The sequence below is a fragment of the Sinocyclocheilus anshuiensis genome, unplaced genomic scaffold, assembly GCF_001515605.1.
Source record: "Sinocyclocheilus anshuiensis isolate Anshui unplaced genomic scaffold, SAMN03320099.WGS_v1.1 scaffold807, whole genome shotgun sequence".
Lineage (NCBI taxonomy): Eukaryota > Metazoa > Chordata > Actinopteri > Cypriniformes > Cyprinidae > Sinocyclocheilus > Sinocyclocheilus anshuiensis.
Window position 1 is genome coordinate 1,023,156 of NW_015551077.1, and position 11,800 is coordinate 1,034,955.

The 11,800-nt window shown below is 35.9% G+C and overlaps 1 protein-coding gene across 1 annotated transcript in view; it reads right to left on the minus strand.

Moving 5' to 3' along the window:
• LOC107662463 (genetic suppressor element 1-like) overlaps positions 1 to 11,800 on the minus strand; it is a 53,837-nt gene that overhangs the window by 39,440 nt on the left and 2,597 nt on the right. The window contains exon 2 of the mRNA XM_016452502.1: positions 3,719 to 3,916. Within this exon, the coding sequence (XP_016307988.1) occupies positions 3,719 to 3,914 (196 nt within the window). The 5' untranslated portion in view covers positions 3,915 to 3,916. The remainder of the gene's footprint in view (positions 1 to 3,718; positions 3,917 to 11,800) is intronic.

Consider the following 11,800-nt stretch of genomic DNA (forward strand, 5'->3'; position numbering starts at 1 on the left):
TTGTGAAGGATCATGTGACACTGAAGACTGCAGTAATGATGCTGAAAATTGCTTTGCTTCATAGGAATAAATTACATTTTAAAGTATATTAAAATAGAAAACTTTTATTTTAAATTGCAATAATATTTCACAATATTATTTTGTGAAATAATATTCAGTATTTTTTATCAAATAGATACAGCCTTGATGAGCATAAGAAACTTCTTTAAAAAAACTTTACTGATCCCAAACTTTTGAATGGCAGTGTATTATACTGTAAAACATGTTTTCTCAGGTAACCTAAAATGTACATCATTTAGTTACATCAAGGGTCAAATAATAAAAATATAAATAGCACATTAAAGTTCAAAGTTACACACTTTTTTGTGTGCGCTGTACAGGTATGGTATAAAAAGGTGGCCGAAATGTCCGCCCAATAGAGAAAAGTTTTGCTCAGCAAGAAAAAAAAATTAGAGGGAACATTGATTATAATGCCTTGTATTTCCAGGGTTTGCATTTTTAGGTCATGAAATTGAACATAGTTGTTTATTTAAGCTGTGAATATTTCAATTCAAAATATTTCACACACATTTTCATAATTAAAAATACAATAATTCATATTCACCTTCCAGAATTCACTTCCAAAATATTAAATCTGTTTAAAAATACGATTTCGGTCTATTTTATTAATTAGATGCCGAATTTAATAATTTATTATCACGGTCTTGAGGCAATAAACCACATTAAGTGTTTTCTTTATGGGAACTGTTTAACGTGCAGTTTTGCACGTTTCGTAACTTGCGTTCATATCCTCATCTGCCTGTATATAGTCTGCATCATCAGTAAGATCTGAGTTTGGTCTTTTAATAGCTGTCATTGTGTTAGTGTACTAAGCCGCGTAATGCGTTTTCTTTAACAGATTTCTGAGGGAAACAGCGTGAAACCTTGCGCGTTCGTTCATATTCTACATCTGCTTAACTGTCGGTATAGTTCGCATCATCAGTAAAATTTTTCTGAGATCTGAGGTCTTATAGTTCACTGAGGCGCATAGTTCTGTACTTCAGCGTTGGGTAAAATAACATTATAATCTTCTTGTGGTAGAGAAAGCTGCTTACATTTAATGTAAGCTACGGGAACAGCAAGATGTTGAATTAAACATACATACACACAGTCAGCTTTTCCACATGTTTATACTAGGCCTGATTATCATAACTTCTACTTACCGCTTGCTCCATTTTTGCAGATCAGTTTTTGTGAATGAATGACTTGATCCACCTGTTGATTTGGTCTTTATCAACGGCCGCTTGCGCCACCTGCTGGTGAGCGACTGACAGCAGCTGGAGATCATGCATTGGTGCTCTACTGCTATTCCTGCAGCTCCCGGATGTGCAATGCCGAATTTTCTGTCGAATTTTAACCACTGAATTTGTGGAAGCGAATTTGGAAAGTGAAATAAAATTGACCGAAATTTGCCTGTCGAATATTATATATCGTATTTTTAAACAGATTTAATATTTTGGAAGTGAATTCTGAAAGGTGAATATTAATTATTTAATTTTTAATTATGAAAATGTGTGATATAATTTGAATTTAAATATTCACAGCTTAAATAAACAACTATGTTCAATTTCAGGACCTAAAAATGCAAGCCCTGGAAATACAAGGCATTATAATGCAAGCACTGTTAATGCAATGCATTATTTTTTTCAGTTAGTTCTATTCAACATGCTTTTTTGTTTCAAAGACATATGGCATTATTTTGCTTCCATAGCATATAATATAGCATGTGGAGTCATGTCTCGTCTTATTAGTTTTTTTTAATAAAAGTTATGTAAGCTAGTTTGTCATTATAGCCTACTGTTTTATTGTTGTTGTGCTATTTAATTAAGAATAACAATGAATCAATCTTTTGTTTTAGTCTTAAAAAGTGAAAGGTGTATAGATATAAGCAAAACAGACAATTATCTTTTCTTGTAAAACATGACACTAAGATCGCGAATTCAAAAGTGAAAGTGAAAGCGTCCAAAGCAAAAGAGGAACTCCAGTTCACAAAACTTAAATCACAAATAATACTGATGAAAATGAATGGGTTGAATGTTGAACACTCGTTACCATATAACTATAAACTATGGTAAAAGTTCATCAGCATGCATTGATTAATCACATGTTGTAGCAAAAAAAAAAAAAGCGACCAAACGATGTGCTTGTGCGACCAACAGAGAAAGTTAAGTCGCAAAAGAGCGACCAGTGGGAAGAATGAGTCTGAAGCCCTGTATAGCCTAAACGGCATGTAAGCTATGTGGATGCCACTATCAGTGAACAGAGCAAAAATATGTCAAAATGCATAAGGCTAGAGCACCTTCACTGATTTCAGAAGCACCCTCAGTGATTTGATTCAGGAACCTGGCCTGCCTGTATGGAGATAGATATATATTTCTATATTAGCCTATATATATTTACCCCATATATTAAACCGTAGCGCTCTAAAACAATGTAGCCTACTGTACGTGCATTGAGCGACCATGCATGGTCCTCTCCGATAACGTACCCAGATAGCACACAAAATTATGACAAAATTATATCCCAATATATAATTTCATGATGATAGATTTACCAGGATTCTGCAATGTCTAATTTAAAAATCATATTTGTATTAAGTCTCTGTATTGTTCCAAAGACGGCTCTAGTTCTCATCTGAACGTGCGGGAGAAGCATTACTAAATTTGGCCAAAGAAAACTTGTTAAAATCGTAATTTTTCTATATTATTTTGTGCATTTTCAAATGTTTATTAAAAGTGCAAAAATTCATTAACAAAAATCTGAAAAGAAGTAAATATTTTACTTTTTCGGGGAGCATTTTGTGTGTACGGTTCTAATTTCAATTTGGTTTTTCAGCATAGCATTTAAAAATGCAATAACCGTTCTTTTTTCATTTTTTTTTTTGTCATGGTTAAAAAACGAAAAACGAATGGACGCAAAAGTACACGGACCCAGAACAAAACAAAAACAAGTCAAAACAAATTAAAATGCAAAAATTAAAAACAAATATGAAAAAAAAAATCCAAAATAAAAAGCAGAACAAAATCAACAAAAAATAAATGAAAACACAAAATCAAAAAACAAATCAGAAAAATTCATGACAATGCAAAAAAAATCCCTAAACAGCAGAAATAAATGAAAATGCAAATCAAAATCACAAAACAAATAAAAAATAAAAAATAAAATACAAAACAATAATCAAAATAAAAACAAAAATAAATAGCAGAACAAAAAAAACAGAAGAAACAAAACAAATCACACAAAAATAAAACCCAAAATTACAAAACAAATCAGAAAAAAAAGAAACTGAAATAAATCACAAAAAATCTGAAAAGACAAAATAAAAACAATAAAATAAAATAAACAAAGAGCAGAACACAAAAAAAAAAAAATGAAAACACAAAAGCACAAAACAAATCAGCTATATCTATAGTTCTACAGTAACTATATCTATATCTGCCAAGATTCATCTCTAAATAATACAAAAACTAACGACTGGGAAAGACCTGTAGTTGTAGGTGTACATGAACATGGGTAGAGAAATTACCTCTAAGTAAAACAGGACATATAAGTGCAATAGTAATGTTGCGCTACTAGTAAAGATCTGACTACAGCAACATATTTCCTGTTCAGCATGGCATCATGGGTGAGATGATAAAGACTGGTGATGGGTAAAGAGCAGAGGAAAGGGCGCGCTCACCTCTTGGCTCTTCGGCCTGTTTGGCTAGCTTGCGGAGAGCGGCGGCGAATCCCGAGTGTCCAGAGTGGGATGCGGGGCTCCCGTTGGCTACCATTGCTCCGCTGATGGGGGAGGGAGTGAGGGGGCTTACAGTCGCCATGCTGCATGGTGCTGCCGAAATCATGCCTAATGATGGAGACTCTGGCTCATGGCTCATACCTGCAGAGACAGGAAGATGTAGTTTCTGTTCAAAACTGAATTCACAATCACAGAGGAAATGGCTGACATTCAGCCTGTAAACGAGACTCTGTGATATCCTCAGATTTAAGATTGTGTTCAATTCAAATCTATTTTTATCTCCACTCCAAGCGAGTAGAACCGCATGCTTTGATTCGTACAAGCTCTGATTCAAAGATGAAGGAGAGAATGTGTGTCTACTGTAGCCTACTGTATCATATTTCTAAGATCTCTAAATTATCAACATGATCAAAACTTTGCTGAAAAACCTGTTGTACAGAGTCTACTACATGCCTTCTATCAACCGATTGATAGTTTATACTTTTTTAGAAAGTATAATTTGGTATAATTGTAAAAACGTCCACCTTTAGCTTGTGGTTCATTGGTCTTTTTGCTGTGAAATCTTTACTGATGAAGTAAACATAAGAATAACTTGTATATTTTCAGTAATATTTCAAGATGAACACTTACTGGACTGAAGCAGCTTCGGTTTACTTGATTATCCATATATCATTTTTTTTTTAGAAAAATTATGTTAAAATGTGAGTATCAAATATGATCACCAGGATTTTGAGGAATAATTTATTATAAAGGAACTTTTATTTGTTCATCTCGCAATCATCATTGCATTGCTTTGCATTAAACAAATAGCAGAACAAAACAAAAATAAATGAAAACGCAAAAACAAAACTAATCAGAAAAAAAAAAAACATTCAAAACAAAAGAGAAATAAAAGTAAATGAAAACATAAAAATCACAAAACAAATCAGAAAAAAAAAACTAAAAAACAAAACAGTAAATGTTTTACCCTCACAATAAATATAACGGCTTTGATCATAAAACTAAGCATTTAAATATCATCTTACTAAAACATCATTGTGAGATACAGAGTGACAATTGATATTAATATGCAATTTATGTAAGTAGTCTGTTATACAGTTATAAAGATCTCATTGATTTACATGACAAACATCAGAATTTCATCTTATTTTTTGGCCCTATAAATATCAGCAACTGCAGCAAATTGCATATTTTTGCTCAGTTTGTGACTCCTAGTTGAGCTCCATATTCTCAATATATCAGACTATATGGGCCATAAAAGCCTGATGTATCAAATATGATACTCAACAAAAAACGCATACTTTTTATTTACATTTTTTAATTATTTTGTCTAAAGTTGCAATAAACTGTTCTTTTTTTTAAAGATTTATCAGACTATTATTCCATTTGTCTGTTTTACAGGGTTAAAACATAAAGGGGGAGTTTACTAACAATGAATTGCATGAACTGATAACCACATTTATTTGCATATGTTGCTTGCAATGATTTAGCGCCTGATACATTAACTGGTTTGTCTAAAAAACGATCGGCAACCAGAATTCAACTATGACAAGGTCAGACCACCTGTACGAGAATGGTTAATGGTTTTACATTTACATTACATTTTATATTTATTCATTTAGCAGATTTATCCAAATTTTATCCAAAGAGGATTACTAAAACAGAAGCGATTCATTTTAAAGTGACAGTAACATTAAAAGTGCTGGGGGGAAAAAAGGTCAAAATTTGGATAGAAAAGTACAAGCTACTTCAGAAATGTAGGCTTAACTAAAAGAATATATTTTTTTTTTTCATCTTTTTCTTAAAATAAAGGTTTGGAGGGGAGAACATGTTAAGAGACATAAAGGTTAAACATTTCACATGTTAAGTTCCAGATCTGAACTTTGAGTTTTCAACAACTTCCTTCCTTTGTGTATCTCTCTCTCACACCTCCAGCTATCACTCACTGCCAGCGTTTCTATCATATACAAACACAAAAAGGATATTGTACAAAAATAATCAGATCTCCAGCTGGCCATGCTAGTGAGTAAAATGGCTCACTAAAACACCCAAGGCTTGCTATGTGAAGATCTCCTCTCTCTCAGAGATGAAATCCTGCTGTGCTGTTTTTCCCAGAGGCTTTAGCTGTGATTCGAGTCAGCAAAAACAGTCCCACAGTCCTCTGCTCCCCACTGGCTCTCTAATAAGCGTGTTCATTAGACAGTACAGCCAATGCAAATTGACCCAGCCCTTGTCGACATGACTGGCTCATGTAAATTCAATGGGAGAAACAGCAGGGATAAAAGACTGAGTGATGGATGATGTGTCAAAGTGCTTTGTTGGCCACAAATGAACACACTCACACACATACATGTCCATAATGATGACAGACAAGCATTGATGCATGGGCGACTACAGAGATCTGCTACCCTCGCATTCATTAAGACTAGATAAAGCACCTCACACACACCTGCCTTCTGCTCATTAATCCCAGTGTGTGTACGTGTTTCACTGACAATATTAAAGATGGATGAGGACTAGAATGGTACTGATACTTCCAGAGTGAAATGCACTAATTGGTTGTGACTACAATAGAGATTGATAACTAGAGAGAACGTTGATCACAAAGCTACTGGTTACAAAGGGCTCGAAGGTTGAAGACCTTACACTGACGTGTAAGTACCGAAACAACCCCACTTGCCATAACTGAAGCCCTTACGCTAAGCTTGAATGTCCTTGATTAGTTTTGTATTGATTTTCTGGATCTGTCTGCAGTAATTTACAGTTATCTACAGCCTGTTGATCTCAAAGCTGACTGAGCGCATTTAGACATTTTTTTTTTTGGGATAACAGGTCTTGCCAGGTTACCTTGAAAGTCTCACACTGTTCTCCCCACCCCCAAACCACTGGTGTCCCACAAGGTTCGGTAATTAGTCCCTTAAATTTCCTCATTTAGACCAGATCACTCTGTATCACACTCTTAAAAAATAAAGATTCTTTACTGGCATCTGTGGTTCAGTTAAGAAACTTTAACCATGGAACCTTTCCATTGCACAAAAAAAATCTTTATACTCTTAAAAATAAAGGTTTCAAAAGGGAATTTTTGCAGTGATGCTCTAGAAGAACCTTTTTTTTTTTTTAAGAGTGCAGCATGCAGTTGTGTGGCTTCTCTAATCACTACTACTCCAACCACACTTGACAGCTCATTTCTCATTCGCATTTAGGTCTCATAATTTGGTCTGAATATGTCTGATTAACCTTTCTGATAATGACCTTGGAGTCAAGACTAGGTTACTCTTCTTCCCACTCAAGAGTTTTCCCCCGGTCACGATCTTTATCTCAGGTGATGGTCTCAGTGTTGTCCCCTCTAGGTGAGAAAAAAAACTTGGACGATGCCCTAGACAATCAGCTCTCACAGCCAATTAATCTTTCAATTTCAATTTAAGTCAATTAAATTTAAGACACCATTTCGGGCAGGGAAGAATGACTATCCCAAAAGGTTCCTGGGCACATATCTATGGAGGTGACCTGGGCTTGTACTGTACTTGGGGACCCTGTTGTTCAAATCAGACTGTTCTCTCTGAGGGGCCTTTCTCGTTTTATGCACAAAGGGGTCACAAGTTCCACATTTGTTGTATGTACAAAGAAGACCATGGGCCCTAGCGGTCAGATCACACTGTATGTGCAGAGTGGCCTGGGGGCATTTGTGGTCTGCTCACACTGTATTCACTGAGGGCCCTGATGTTAAGCTTCTTTTGGTAGTCTCGAGCAGTGTGGCCTGAGGTTTTGGAGGGTCCTGGAAGTAATGTCAGTCATTTAACACAGTGTACACCCAAGGGATCCGCTAATTCTAGTTTCCTAGCTCAGTGTTTCCCAACACTGGTCCTGGAGTAACCTCAACACTGTGCATTTCAGATGTCTTCCTAATCAAACATCTAACCTAGAACCTTGAGACACACCTTTTCAGGTTTCACCTCTTAAACATCTTAGGCTAACATAAAGATATTTTAAGCATAATACACAACAAACAAAACCACAACTTTCCTACTGGCATACTTAACATTCCTTTTTCTTCTCATTATGCACCTATCCATAAGCACTGCCATTGGTTGGCTGATCTGAAGACACAAGATGATTCATCTTTAGCCACCTGAGCATAACACAACTGTTGTAGCATTTGCAGGTCTTGATAATCAAGGCTCTTGTGGTCTAACCTTAGCACATGACCCATATCCTCAGCCTCCTGGTCTGGTAATTACCGCTTACATTACATGTGCACTTCCTTGTTAGTCATTTTGTAAGGTTTATTAACATAATGAGGCGTTAAAGTCTGTAGTACCCTAACCTTGTTTTAAAAGTAAAAGCAAATTAAAATCTAAGTAATCTTCAGGAGGTTTTACTCAACGTTTCTATTAAGGGTGCTCCGATTGATCGGCTACCGATCACAATTGGCCGATAATCACTTTGGGATGATTGATCGGCGGTCTCTAAAAACGCCGATCTCATAAAAACGATCTCAAGCTGATGACGCGCCTGCCGTGAGAGGTTTGACTCGACATGCAGCGGCACGGTCTCAGTCTCTGTCCGGCGCGGGTGAAATAATTATAATGCTTTAGGTGAGGTACAATTCATATTTCTTCATTAAATAACTCAAAGTAATTTGAAAAATTTTCTGTGAGACATCATTTCACTAACAGCGAATCACCGCGCACGCTCTCTTTCTCTCTCAAAATGCAAATGGCTTCAAATCACATCGCGTCTGCACTATAAGTGAGCTGCACGTTGCACAGTTGACACAGGAATTGTCACTTGCACTATTGAGGCAGTGTCGCATCGTCACTAAAGTTTATAAATTGCATTTTTTCTTTTTAATTCTTGCCAGTGTTTAAACCATTCACCGCTCGCGTGCTCTCCTGGAGACCGTGCGCTCATGCACACTCACATAGCACACACATAACGCCAGGTTCACATTACTTTGTTTGCAGTGCTTATGTGGTGCGTATTTTTTCCGCGCTCATGTTAACGGATTAAAGCGTTCACACTGCACACACGGTTGCGGTCCGGCAGTGCGTTCCATGAGCGGTGCGTCTGCAGCAGTGCAGAGATCGTTTCCGCACCAAGTCTATATTTGCTGCGCCTCACGCGCTGAATTAAAGTAACAGCGCATTGTTTGCGGTAAATATGAACATGCATTGACACAAAAATGTTAGAATTACACCATAAATGCATATAAATTAAAGTCTACTGTGCTTCACAGTCAATACATAGGCTATGGCTTTTTGGCTAGGTTTAAAGGAAAAGAAATGCTCAAATGAAAAAAAAACAAAAATCCTCTCACGAGTCACCTAAGAGAGGAATTAATTTTCAAAAATGAAATTCAGGCCCTGAATAAATGTCTAAAAATCTTGATTGGATCATCATAAAACACGTCGCAAATTTGTGGAGGTTTATTCCTTTTCACTGCGTCTCATGTGTTTTTAAATACAATCAGAGTGAATGGTGCCCTCCTGTGGCCTTGGGAGACAAGTCTCCTTAAGACCTATTTAATCGGCATATAAAACATTAGAAATTAGATATTTGTTTAATTTTTATTGTGTGTTTGACTGTTAAAACAAAAAATATTTGTTGTTTGTCTCAATAAATTGGGTTAATTTAAAAATACAGTGGTTAAATTTTTTTTTTATTCTATTGCTCTTTGTTTTAAAAAAAGGTTATAAAAAAAGTCAAAAATTATCGATACCGAACGATATCAAACATTATATCGTTGATACATTTTTTAGCTATATCGCCCAGCCCTATATATAATACACATAAATAATTCTACATGATAAAAAGAAGGCTTTAAAAAGATCAGTATCGGTGATCGGATCGGCAGATACTGCTTTCTGTAATCGGCGATCAGTGATCGGCCTCAAAAATCCTGATCGGAGCACCCCTAGTTTCTATTCGCAGAACCACAAAGTTACCACCACATTAAATTATAAATGCTGCAGATCACCAGCAACCCTTCAAATCTACAGTACAGAACTCTAGTTCCCCCACAAAGACATACATAGGCATTTACTCTTCTTCATCAATGGTTCAGAAGCTAATAACTATGATATTTATAAAAAAAAAGCCCTCACTGATATGATAAAAAAGGGTTTGCATTACCAATAAAGTTTCATGGTTAATGCATTAATGCAACAAGTTCCAGGACATCTAAATCATTGGCTTCTGTGTAATTATTAGGTTTGGCACGGTATGTTCAGCATGTGAATTACTCTCATAACATAGATAGACGCTCAGTAGGCAAAAATGACAAAAAAAAAAGTGTCCAAAAATATTTAAAAATCTAATTAAAATTGAGTTTTTAAATATATTTTTCAAGTAGAAAGTATTTTATTTACAAATATCATGAGTTAATTAGTTTATAAATGACCATAAGCTTTAGGGAGTCACACCAAATGCTATTCTGCTACCTGAACTAGCCTTGCTTTGCCATAAAAACGTCAAATGTATTGACCTTGATCATGGGGGTCTAGAACGGTCCTCTCTACAACATCAGTAAACCAAATTTCTTAAAAAAAATAATAAATAATAATAATTCTTTAAAAATGATTTTGTTATAAATAAAAATAAATAAATAAGTCTCACGCAATCACAAGCATCTCCATCACTGATAAATGGGTGCTCCATTAGAGACTTTTGTGTGTGTGCATGCTCATGAAGGTCAGCTCTGAATTTTAGATATCACAACAGAACAACAACAGAACTTTTAATTTCAACAGAATGGAGCAGTTATATTGTTAGACTTCAAAAAAGCTTTAAAGGGGTCATATGATGTTGCTAAAAATAACATTATTTTGTGTATTTGGTGTAATGAAATGTGTTTATGCGGTTTAAGGTTAAAAAAAACACATTATTTTCCAGTTGTTTTATTTCCTCAGCTCTAGGCATGACGAAGCAGATATCGTCCTCTTTTGGAAGGCCAAACAAAGTAGTTTCGCTTTCACTATGAATCACACAGTGCCTTCACGACATGGCAGCGGCGGCAACAACAATACTACAGCGAGAATAAAAGTTACGCCTTCTTTCTTTGCGTGAACATTTGGGCGGTTTTATGCAAATCTTCCCACATAGTGAGGTAGACGTGGGGGCGTGTTAGAACGAGCCGTTTTAGGTAGGCGTGGTTGACTCTTAATTTTATAAAGAATATCTCTTTAGATTTGAGACTTTAGTCTTTGCAACTTTACAGATCTTCTTTATGCACCAAGAGCTTGTATCACTCCAAAGAGAAAGGAAAATTTGAAATCGCATCATATGACCCCTTTAAGGCGCCAAGTTCACACTTACTGGAGCTTTACCTGGCAGTTAAGGAAGCATGTGTTCTCTGACACCGTGTAAACAATTACAACATAACTACTCTTATCAGTTGGACCCAAAGCTTTGTCTGTGTTTGAGAAGCAGGAAAAGTCTAACAAAAAAGTGAAAGCTTTTATTACATCCCATGCTGTCCCCTCTAAGGGACACTTGGCATCTCCAAAGCCCCCAAAACAGCTGACACACATCAACGTATGCTGGGTAAGTGTTTATGCTTTGGGAATATGACCACTGTCACTATATACGCAGTGCTGATTGGTCATTTTGGATATCTAGGGAGCATTTATGATGTCACATGGTCAAAAATAGGATGAAAAAGATGGGGGTTCTCTTGTCTTTTCATTTTGGTCATTGGATCAGGCTTTTGACCACACTCTCCCTCTTTTCTCATGGTATCTTATTACATGTGGTTCTTCTAAGACCACATTAACTTTCTGTTCCCAACTCCTTTAATAAATCAGGAACATTTTTTTCCTAAGTTTTAAGGTACCAAAAAATCACAACGTTCTTTTGTCACTTCAGCCCGACAGACATGTCCAAAACGAAGACCACTGTAGTGCAAACAGCCGATGTGTGTGTGTGTAAATACATATAGCAGCTGACCAACATCAGTTAAAGAAGCAGCAGAAATCTGAGCTAATCCCAATAAAGTCTGTCTCTGAGGGTTTAGCACTGCTGATTACA